The sequence below is a fragment of the Thermobia domestica genome, chromosome 11 (genome assembly GCF_964235325.1).
Source record: "Thermobia domestica chromosome 11, izTheDome1.hap1.1, whole genome shotgun sequence".
NCBI classification, from domain to species: domain Eukaryota; kingdom Metazoa; phylum Arthropoda; class Insecta; order Zygentoma; family Lepismatidae; genus Thermobia; species Thermobia domestica.
The window spans coordinates 249,005,887-249,017,928 of NC_137464.1; the positions used below are offsets into that span (position 1 = coordinate 249,005,887).

General features: G+C 36.6%; 2 protein-coding genes across 3 annotated transcripts in view; one reads left to right on the forward strand and one right to left on the reverse strand.

Annotated features, from left to right (window-relative positions):
- TyrRS-m (Tyrosine--tRNA ligase, mitochondrial) overlaps positions 1 to 7,928 on the reverse strand; it is a 49,722-nt gene extending 41,794 nt beyond the window's left edge. Inside the window, exons 1-2 of one of the 2 annotated variants that reach the window (XM_081731977.1) lie at positions 7,789 to 7,928; positions 542 to 696 (exon numbers count right to left, since the gene is read on the reverse strand). In XM_081731977.1, coding sequence (XP_081588103.1) covers positions 542 to 687 — 146 coding nt within the window. In that variant the 5' untranslated portion in view covers positions 688 to 696; positions 7,789 to 7,928. Of the gene's footprint in view, positions 1 to 541; positions 697 to 6,925; positions 7,085 to 7,788 lie in introns of those variants that run through there. The other variant, XM_081731978.1, reaches the window with a different exon arrangement.
- A 286-nt stretch (positions 7,929 to 8,214) lies between these two features.
- Positions 8,215 to 12,042, forward strand: part of eRF3 (eukaryotic translation release factor 3) — a 40,247-nt gene continuing 36,419 nt past the window's right edge. Inside the window, exon 1 of the mRNA XM_081731976.1 lies at positions 8,215 to 8,536. Coding sequence (XP_081588102.1) covers positions 8,338 to 8,536 — 199 coding nt within the window. The 5' untranslated portion in view covers positions 8,215 to 8,337. The remainder of the gene's footprint in view (positions 8,537 to 12,042) is intronic.

Genomic DNA, 12,042 nt, shown 5'->3' on the forward strand with positions numbered 1-12,042 from the left:
ACTGTATATTGTCCAACATTATCCCTACAACTCAGCTGTATTGTTAAAAAAAAAAAAAAAAAAAAAAAAAAAAAAAAAAAATCTTACTGTTCATCCACTTGTTTCATAGTGGCTAAAAAAAACTACAAGTTGTACTTCAGGTATTTTAAGTGCTATTTCAACTTAAATTAACTTAAAATTTAATTTGACCTACTCGCTGAGCAAAACAATACGTTTATTGTAAAAATTATTAACATGTAAAAAGAAAAAAAAAAAAGAAATATTTCAGTTTAACGTCCCACGGTTATGCCTTAATGCGTAAGTTTCGCCAACTATCCAGTTTGCCTTCATCAGACACTATACTAATACTGTCTGATAAACCCGAAGTGGATAGTTGGCGAAAGTTACAAGTGTAATAACTTTTACAATAAAAGTATTGTTTTGCTAAGCAAGTAGTTTAAATCAGATTTAAATCCATTAAAAAAAAAAAAAAAAATGTTCAATGGAAAACATTGAATAATTTGATATATATATGAACCAAACATTACCATTTGCAACGTACCTGGCTTTGGGGAAGATATCATCATACATTCCTCTATCCAGCAACTTTAACATATTACGAGTTGAATAGAATCTCATACCCAGCCCAGAAGACAACTTTGTGCGGGTTATACATTTTACCAAAAGAAATTTTATTGTCTGTGTCATTGTATTAACCTGAAACAAATATACTTTTTATTAGGAAACAAGAGTTTGTCTACACGTCACGCTTATTTCTAATAATGGTACACAAAAAAATCTTGTTGATTTATTCGACTTTTAGTTATAAGACTGTCCCCTGCTGGCTAAAGAGGATGAGAAATGAATTGTGAAATGATAATGAATATTCATTAACTGGACGAATCTCAAGTAAAACGATAAAAATTCTTCAGACTACCATTGCTACGTCAGCCGATCAATCTGTACATGTTATCACGTGCGTCTTATGTTGTTTGTCGATTGTACTTCTAGCAAATCGCCAGGTACATATGAAATTATATATCATATATCATATGAAATTATATATGTTGAATACAAACAGTACTAACCTTCTATCCGTACAGAAAGTAGGCGTTCAAGAAGTTACTGAAGAAAGCACCGAAGTCTACTAAAATTACTTAAAGAACATTTACTGTCTGTACAGGTATAAGGGTAGTACTTGTTTAATTTATAAATACATATCCCATATCATTCATTAACGAAATTTTTTTTCGTTGAAGTTTAGTGTTCCTTGTCAGCACTATGGCCTCCAAGTGTCAAGGGTCTCCAGTTTAAGTGGAACACGAACCACTGTAATGCGTTCAAATTTTGATACTCTTTCATCGGAAATGAAAACCGGTATAACTAACTAATTAACTCTATGGCCTACGAAATCCGGAGATTCAATGCCACATCCACAAAAGCTCTCCATTGACTTCTGTCCTTAGCCAACTGGACCCAGTTTCTACTTTGTATTCCTATTTCTGTTAAATCCATCTTAATATTGTCCTCTCACCTGCGCCTAAGTCTTCCTGATGGTCGTTTCCCGATTGAATTTCTAGTTAAAACTTTGAAAGGGTTCCTACTTACTACCATTCTGGCTACATGACCTGCCCACCTGACCCTCCTAAACTTGATGGCCCTAACAATGTTTGGTAAATTTATGTTATGAAGTTTCCACCATACCCGATTCCCATTTTCCTTGGGTCTGAATATTCGTCTCAGAATCTTGTTGTGAAACACTTTTAGACTACGTTCTTCCCTCAAAGTAAGTGACTATGTTCCCCAACCATCCAGAGCAACAGGCATGATCACCATTTATATATTTTAAGCTTCAAATTGCTCGACAGAATTCACGACGACAAAAGGTTTTGAACTGAATAATAATACAAATTCCATGCTTTTAATCGACAATTAATTTCTTCGTAGATATAGTTTTGGTCTGTTGATATTGATTCCAGGTATTTGAAAGTATCCACTTATCAAAAGTATTATCTGATATTTTAATGCATCCATAATTTGCAATATTACGATCCCGACGTAGTTTTCTCTGCATTTACTTCTAAACCCATGTCCCTGCAAGCGTTTAATAAGACCTCTGCCGGTACTGCGTGTACCAAAAGCGCACACGTTAGCTACTAGACCATTGGGGAAAACTATGGAGAAAGTGTATTTTCTATTTTAATCATAAATGAATTGCAGACTGTTATCTGCTAAATGACATGCAAAGTAATAATGAGCATCGACATAATACCAACGAAGAATTACAATATATTAGTATAGGTTATTTTTATGTAAATCGTCATGAACATTTTTTGATTAATAAAGTGCAGAAAATAAAAAGATACGACTAGCTTTCTGACTTACTTTGAAGTCGGACTAACTAATACGCTACCTTCACTCTTGAGGTTAGTATTTAGCCATTCACATGAATTAAATGAAATTATAAGTTTTACGTATAAGGTGTGAGAGCATTATGGTGGTTCGGATTAGGATTAGGAATTACTTTTCTGGGCTTTCTGAATCCATGGCTATATTATCCCGTCACGAATGAGGAATGACGTCCCTCGGCGATCACATTATCCAAGAAATTGGAAGGTACTAATGAATGAGTGAGGTGGAATGGGGACGTCAGCAACGTGACTATTTGTCCCCGTCACGAAAGAAAAGGGAAGGAAGAGAGGATTGGGAAAAGAATAAAGCGGCCTGAGACCTGTATGTTAGGTATCATCCCGGCATTTGCTTGGTGTGAATAAGAATCCAGGAAAACCTCACTCAGAATGGCTGTTTTGAAAAAGCTTTTACTCTTTTTCGATCGAGTGTCCCCATCGGGAATCAAACCCGGGACCGCTCGCACCAAAGACGTGGTTCGGATTCTATCGTAAGCTGTACGTCCACACACTGTTTCAGATCAATCTCTATAGATTGCAGCGATATTTTGTATTCCAGCAGTTATCACCAATGTGTGGACAAATGGAAAGCTCAAGTTAACTTGTGAATTACGAGCCCCAAAAATTTCTCAAAAATTGCGTGACATTTGATCGATTGGCATTTTCGGCTGACATTGTCTCATTTTAAATCTTATGCAGACAGCATTTACATGGTAATAGGACATTGACTACGTTTTTGTTCATATTTGGAAGTTCAAGATGTCTCTGGATACTGCTTGGAATTTAGTTGAGTTGAGTTGAATTTGAATTTAACGTCCCATTTAGTAGCAAGGATATATGAGACATAGACCTACTGATTAACGTGGAATATGAACCTCATGAGCTCCCGTCGGGAATTTAACCCGGGTCTCCTACGCCAAATGCTTATAACTTAGTTTGGAGTAAACTTGAAACGTATATCGTCGGTCTGTTCGGGTTAGAAGGTTTACCTTACACAGTACGCCATGAACCTAGAGAACATATGGCTTACCAGGATATGAAAAAAAAAAAAAATGGAGCTGGCCAGATGAATCGAGATATATCACTTTGTGACGAACAGTCACAGTCTTGAACGATAATTTGATTGTCCGTATTATTATTAAAATGTTAATTTTATTATTAAGCAGTTAGTATATTTTTTCGTGTCACAGTTGTCGGCGCCTTTGATATTTTAGTCAGTTGGAACGAATGACTAATTTTAATCCCATTTTTGTTCTTTTCTTATGTTCTATAATGTCTTCAAACAAACAAAAACGTAGATATATATTAATGAAAGAAGGGAGCAACCGATTAAAACTTATTTTTACATACCAAATCCTCTGTAGGACAAAGAGTGAAAAGATGACCGACTATACCGGGATCTCCCGCATAACGTGTTGATGCATTAACCGACACTTTTTCACTCTATGTATGTTATTGAATTCGCACCTACAGAGGTCCTCCTTTCATTAATATAGAAATCACAACCATCAAAAGATGTTCTCAATATATGGTCAATGGATTGTCCAAGCCAGCCATGTGTTCTGAGTGCAGAGCACCGACTACATGAGTGAGAAGGTGTTTCGCTGTTTTCAAAAGTGGACTGGGTGGCGTAGTGGTTAACGCATCGGCACGGTATGCTGGACATCCCGGGTTCGAGTCTTGGTCCAGTTGGTCTCTTTTTCACTCTTTGTATATTAACACCGTATATAATTTAAGTCGAATCGTCCTTTCAGATTGATAAATCGACGTTATTTTAGTTAATTCACTTCCTTTTAGTGTAAAATAGGTGTTCTTTGGTACCGGTATATAACTAAATTTATTCTTGTTGTGCGAAAGAAATATTTTCTGTTATAACCATAATATGAAAATGCCGGTGCAGCACTAAACAGTACGTCACAAATCTCGGAGGATTTCGTTATTTAATCCTTCAGTATAAATTAATTCAAGGCTTCAGTTGGATATGGCCTCAGGTCCATTTTTACATTTTACAGGCGAGCGAATTTTCTGTTACAGGAAACCTACATGTATTACAGCAATGGTACCTATGGCAGGGCCAACAAGAGATGGTCTTTGACATTTCTTACCACATGCGGAGGGACAATGCAGCTCCTAGTTTGATACTACTTTTACCAACCACGGTCACTCTGTCTTACACCATTAATTAAATTGCAACTATAGATGCACAAAAAAAAAAAAAAAAAAAAAAAAAGACACATGAGTAGTGGCAACGTCATTGCGAGCCGTGTGAGACCTCTTGCTGGCCCTGCTATACTATTTGTGAGGTTGTCATAAGCAATAAGTTTGGCAGATAAAATTAAATTTGGAATTTTTTAAATTTCGAGATATAAATCGAAAAGTGTCAAATTTTCATAAAAAATTATGATTTACCCAAGAAAACAGTATGAAATTGCATGGACATAAGACTTTGACCAAATAAGGGCAAAAGGTTAAACTCAACATGTATCACATAGGGCGTTTTCCTAAATGGCGTATAGAAAAAAAAAAAAAAAAAAGCCTATAGGTTGGGAAGATGTGACCCTTCCCAAAATTTCAAACATCAGTTCCATACTTTTCAACTTGCATGTGTGGCTTCATCCACAAAAGCTTCTGATTTGTTTGTCATATTGGCCTCGTAACATGTACATGAGGCTCTCTCCACTGTCTTCTTTCCTTATTTGGATAAGGGCTTATCTTTAACATGCTAGATATTCACTTCAGGTTTGGTCCAAAGATGAGGCCCTTCCCAAAGATCCAAAAACTGAGAAAAAAATGTCATTTTCGCTAACTTTGGACATAAGGACTTATCCAACTCAACCCTTCAATTATTAGTATGTTATGATATGTCAGAAATGTTAATTGCTGAAGTACGATATCACAAGAACTAATGAAATAGCGCAACTCCCGAAAACTATCATTCGTGCGATAAGATTGCATTTTGTCCAAAGACCTCCTTGCTAGTCTTGTGGCTACCGCGTGCGTCTGAGCATGTAGCCCCAGGTTCGATTCCCGGTGGAAGCACAAAAGATTTAATCTCACAATTATTGACTTCTATTAATCACCTGTCTCCTTTAAGGGTCTTCACTACAGCGAAATTAAACTACCGCTAATCTTAAACTTTTTCTGTAATATCTTCAAAAGTTTTGAAGATATTACAGAAAAAACTAAAATTAGCGGTAGTTTAATTTCGCTGTAGTGAAGACCCTTAACCTGAAGGGTATTATTGTTGGACAAAATTTCTTTTCATTTCATTTCTTGCATATCGTCCAAATTACAATGCTTGATAAATAACATTGTTGCTGCTTCTATGTTCTTACACTCATCGACGGCAAGCTTCATCAAAGTTCCGTACATCTCCCGAAGAATATGTAATTTTGACGAATGTGTTAAGTACTTAAAATATATCGGGATCATACCTCTTACGTGTATAATACGGTAGAAATACGAAATGCAAAAAGGAACCCATAATGAAGTAAAGTGGTATGTGAAGGCAGCGTACAAAGTAATCATAAAAGAGGTTCACTCAAGCAGACGGTTCTATCAAATATAAAATTTATAGGTAAAATACGACGTGAAACATTTTTCGTGAAGAAATGAGAGTGTGAATATACCGATAAGTAATTACTGCCAATGCACAGCATATTAAAGTGAACTTTGAGAGATAGTGAAAGTACTGTATGTGTAATCGTCCTGTTCTACTATGCTCGTTTATACGTATACCCCCTTCGCTGATGCGCCTGCTCCCCACGCACGCACCCCTTAACTACGGCTCGTGTCGCCCTGCTGCGCTCCTGCCCAAATTCGGTTAGATAATGTTCGCGCTTTTTAGGGGCCACCTAGTACAAGTTAGTTCGTATTTTTGCACATCAGCTTTTATGCCATACGTCCGCACTGTATATAAACAGAGCAGTCCTTTTGCAAGTAGTAATGGATCTCCTCAATTAGTGCCCGCTCTGCTAAAAGAGATGAAAAGCTCTAACGTAAACTGAAAATGTAAAAAATGTGTGAAAATTTGGTAGAATCGTCTGCTCGAGTAATGCCCATAAAAGTGTCGCAAAGGTGTGCCACACACAACATATGTAATTTTATACTACTGAAGTGTTTTTCCACCATCTCCGTTCATACCGCTGACGCGCCCGTCCCGTACCGACACACCCTCGCGCTATAACAGGGGATTCCTGGTGCGCTCCTTTCCCGATTTAGCTAGATAGCTTTTTCGCTTTTCAGTAGTCACGTAGCACAAGTTCGTTAGTGTCTTTTGCACTGTAGTTTTTATAGCACCACGCTGTAGGTCTATTTACAACAGGGCCTCATAGAGGTAAACCCTACTGAAGAGAATCTGCACCCAGTAATGCAACTCCTCTCTTAAGAAACACTTTCCGAGATACTAACAGTGAAGTTCCTGATGAAAGAAGTGGTACACCTAAACTGGGACTACAGAGTAAAATCGAGGGAAGAAATATGATAACTCGATTTCACAATAAGGATGCATAAGTAATTAAAATATATCAGGATCTTACCTCTGATATACATAGGTCTAAAACGGTAGAATTATATGGAATGCAAAGTATGCTCGTTGCCACGTTTTACTTCTTAATGAAGACACGATCAAGCGAAGTGCTACGTGAAAGCAGTGTATAAAGTGATCATACAAATGTTACAAAGCTGTCCCACGAAAGGAATCTGTCTTTATATACATGAATAGTTTTTTACTATCCTAGTTAATGCGAATATCCACCGTCATTGACGCGCCTGCTCTCTACTACTGCCTTTCTTTCCTGACTGTTAGATAGTATTCGTCCATTTAGTGGCCGCCTACCATAAAATGGTTTGTACTTTTAAAGTTGGTTTCCGTTTTATGCACTTTATAGTTATTACGGAATATATCCAAATGTTGTATTTTTATTAGCCATCCTAAGGTCAATATGTAGCCCTTCATGAAACCCCTTCCTTAAGAAACGTTTTCTACGGTATTCCCTACTGAGAGGTCAATCTTTCATGAATTTGAGTATGTCACCTAAAATGGAATAAGTTGGACGTATTAAATACTGATATTAATATCGGTATAGCCTTGCACTAAAATAGTTTAGGCAAGTATTAGTTAAGTAAACGGAATTTAATGAAATGTTACACCGTGAATTTGCATCCATAGTGCTCACTATTTTGTTCCTAACGTAAAACTCGAGTAACACCAGTATATGCAATGCAACTAACCGGTAAACTAGTATACCGTACTTTATATACTAAGCAACCGATATGTACGCATCTCAAATTCTCGTCTACCTCTAATAGTATGCATGCTTATATAACAATCAAACAGGAATGAATTGTATTATAATATATTATAATTACTATAATTTGATAAACACAAAGTCCGTAATACCTTTAATAACACTATTTTTCTGCTTTAACGAAACACATGTAATTCTTCATTCATACTACGTACGGAAGATGCCATGTTTTGACGTCATAAGAATTGCTTGTCATAATTTATTTGATTAAACATAAATCTAACTTCTATAATTGTGTACCTTTATCTGAAATGTATTATTTATTTTTAGACTTTAAAAAACATTTTGTATTCCTTTATTATACTTGTATAACGAATGCTGCAATTTTCGGGGTTAATAGTGCTACTACTACGGTAGCTTTTATGACACTATTAATAATTTTATTAAACAACCTTTTGAACACATATGATACTTTCGATAATAACAATTTCCTTTATTTGTTTTCTAGAATATTACAATACCCAATAAAATAAAGGCAAGACAATATATTTTGTATGAAAAAAGGCACGTATGTGCGTGTTCTGCCATTATCTTCCGGTTTTATAAGAGAACACACGCGGATACTTGAGAAGCTTTCCATTTGTGAAACATATATTTTTTTTCGTTTAACGACTCCTGGACAATAGTTGCAGTGACAAAAAATGGCTAATAACGGAGCCCCTGATTCATGGGAACAACAGGCAGACGGAGGTGTTGGTGATTCTGCTGAAACGAGCGATCTTTCGACAAAGATTTCCACGTTGAATGTGAACGCAGCCGAATTTGTGCCTTCGTACTTGCAACAACCACTCCCGACTTCCCAGTCAGTAACATCTTTTAATGAAGTTCCAGTGACAAATGGTATGATATGTTTCAGAATTGTACTTGGTAATAAGGTATCCTGTTATATTGTAGCCCACAAATGCATGAAGTGGCAAATAGTGACAAAGCTGCTCATGTGACGTTCGCATATTTGACACTGTAGTCTAAAAGTTCATAAATTGCATGTGGTGCGCGTTTCCAGCAGTTATTCGTGCAAAGTAAATGTGATTATCGGTTGATATTTGAATGGAAAAATATTATTGTTCTACTACATTATAATTCTCAGTCTACATATTTTTCTTCAGTGCTAATAGGGATTGCGCAACACATTTGACATATGGCATACATTTTAATTTTAATTCAGAGCTTAAAACCTTCTAAATTAATTTCTAATCCAACTATTAAATCAAATTGATTAACTACGGGTTAATTTATGTGCCAGCTGTAGTCAGCTCTTTCCAATGAAGTATTGCTTAGCTTGCATATAGGTGTGCGAGTATATAAGCATCCATTGGTATTGCTTGTATTATTTTCCAATAGTGCTTGCAGTCCAATTCAGTTACTAAAAATTCCTCTCGAAGTTCATATCCTACATACACGGCTAAATTACAATTAAATCCCCTGTGAATTAAGATAATATTTTTAGTCTTGATCTCTGAAAATTGATATCCCTTGCAAGATTTTCTTCGAATATTAGTTCCTGCAGAGCTAATTTAGCATAGGCCTTCCAGTTTCTAGAGTTTCGAAACGTATATTTCAATTTAACAATTCCAAATTCATGCCATTAGAAATTACTTTAGTAGTGAATTTATCATCTTGTTACCTAACTTCTAAATCGTATCTATCCTAGACCAGTAGCCTGATTAAAGACAACCTAATCTAATACGGTGTGTATATATAGCTGCGAGAAATAAATTTCCATTATGTTACTTGAATTAATTGACATTAAAGAGAAACGTTATCACCCGCACGGCAAAAATATTTTTTAAATAAATACCAGTTTAGTACTAGAGTGCTGGGCGTTAGTTCTAGAGATTATGATAGTGTGGTAGAAGGTACACTTAGTACAAAGATCCTTCTGTTGTATTTGCAAGTAACAAGCTGTGCCCTATTGGCCTCAAATGTGTAAAATCCCGCGTTTGTGGAAGCATTCGGAAGTGTCACTGCTACGTAAGGGCACGGCAAATACAGTGCTCAGGTGTGAATTTTAACATTCTAGAACCTCCCTACAATATAAGCTTGACCGTAAAATAGTTGTGTAAAGGAAGAAATGCTTGTTCTGAAAGGGGTAATTTTAACGTGAAACTAGATTAAACAAAGTTCAGTGTGGCTTTTTTAGTCCTTTTCTGTGGTACACTGAATGATCGATCTCGAAATTTAACCAAAAGAATAAGAAAGAAAAGAAAATGAGGAGTAAAGATGCACGCGACCCCTGTACAAAGATAAGAAATTACTCGATTAATTTTACCAAGATAGGCTAGTTCCAAACTTCCCTGACCTTACTCTTCTCTGCCCTACTGTACTATACGCCTTTTAAGTAACCCTACTTACCGATGTACAGCTGGAGCGTATATTTTAAAGTTTATTCATTCCATCTTGAAATTCAATTAACTTAATATAATTGCTTCCAGTGACAGTCTAGACGAAGTACAATGTTAGGACTCACGGGGCACGGAGGTGGAGTGTTTACCCTCATCTGCCTAGTCTCGGAGTTCGATCTCAGATTGGGTGAGAGCAGATAATATATTGTCCGAGAGCTTCCTCGGAATTCTTCAGTTTCTTCTGACAATCTCATTCCATCAGTTTTCATATACAATAATCATTCATTTGCAGCTATTTTCTAACTTTCCGTTAATGCTTATTATCTTGTTGTCTAAATGGCGTAATCCGAAACTGAGTGAAACATTTCATTGTTAGAAATGGGGGCGCGGTGGCTCAGTGGTAGAGCGTTCACCTCCGGTGCTTGGGGTCCCTGGTTCGATCCTAGCTCACGCCGTGTGGAGTTTGTGGTGGGTTCTCCCGTTTCCTCCCGCTTTCTTCATTCCACCATATCTCTCATCATCTTCGTCTCCTTTAGCCTAACTGGCATAACCATGGGACGTAAAACTTCATTAAGACGGGAAGTTACAAATTTTGGAACCACCAGCTCCACCGAACACGAAGAACCAAGGTGATGAACTTCCCTAACACTTCCGACTTCCCGCCGAATCATCTCATGTTCACTGCTGCTAAGGCTTACCGTCTTGCTTATTTCAATCCACTTTGAAATCAGAGTGTATTTGAGAAGTCTGTTGGAATATGTCCAGGTATTGCATTCTTAAAGGAATCTTTTGTGCACCTATACTACAGATTGCTGAAGTATGGATTTTTGGTTTCCAAATGTGACTTCCTTTATGCTGATATGGAAATTCGAAACAATGCATGTTCAAATGTAGCTTTCCCGCGATTTAGGACACACCTAACTCTGAAACTATGCAGTTTTCCCCATAGGTCCATATGACCTTTCTCCTATTTTGGTATGAAGAATGTCGGTGTAGTTTATTAACATCCTGCGTATTTATATATAAATAAACATACAGATAATGACTTTAAACGCTGAGAAATATGCGATCCAATTCTTACTCGGATGCCTTATGTAAGTCTATTTATTGAAGTTTAGTTTTTAGTTGATATGGATTTATCATATTGTTTCATTAAACAAATCCAGATGGTGCTGAAAGTGCAGCGTTTGTCGAGCGTTTGTAAGCTACTTGAAAGAAAGAGGTATTCGGTGAAGAAAACCAGCATCAAAGTGGTGTGCTGACCGCATGTCCCCAGTTAATCGCTGGCTGATCAGCTTTGATCCTTCGAGACATCGTGCCAGGGAGATTAGAAACGTATACTAAGATTGTTTCTCAAGCACTTGGGAAAGAACATTGTAATAAGGTTGTAATCTTAGGGTTTTATATTTGAGCAAGTTCATATCTTATAAGATGTATTCTCTTAGTTTTGCTATTGGAATTACTGAACGAAACGTGCTTTACACTTCACTGTGAATAAAATATACTGTAACCATCTTCAAATATTGGGGAAACATTATTATTAAAATATCTGGTAGTCAATATGATTTTGTTGGAGATGTTACCTTTGAACAGTGTCAGGTGCTTTACATTCTGAACTTTTTACCACTGACTAGATTCAGTTTAATTTTGTTTTCAGCTTTTCCCAAACTAAATTGACATGCCACGTAGACACAGTAATCACGTCATCTTGTTTGTTTGTTTGTTTGAAGTTTAGCATTCCTCGCGAGCGCTGAAACTATATGAGAATGAAACGTGGTCTTACATTTAAGATGATATCCTATCCACCGTATTGCGTTCAAGTATTATTTTTGATGGCTTCGGACTAGGAATCGAATCCGGACAAAATCACATGCACCAAAGGTATATGATGTTCTCACCAGACTAGTGGAGAAGGCCACATTATCATCTTGAGAGTACATGGTCACATAGCAATGAAAAGAAGAATCAAAGCAGCAACATCAAAGTAAATGTTTATTTTCAGCA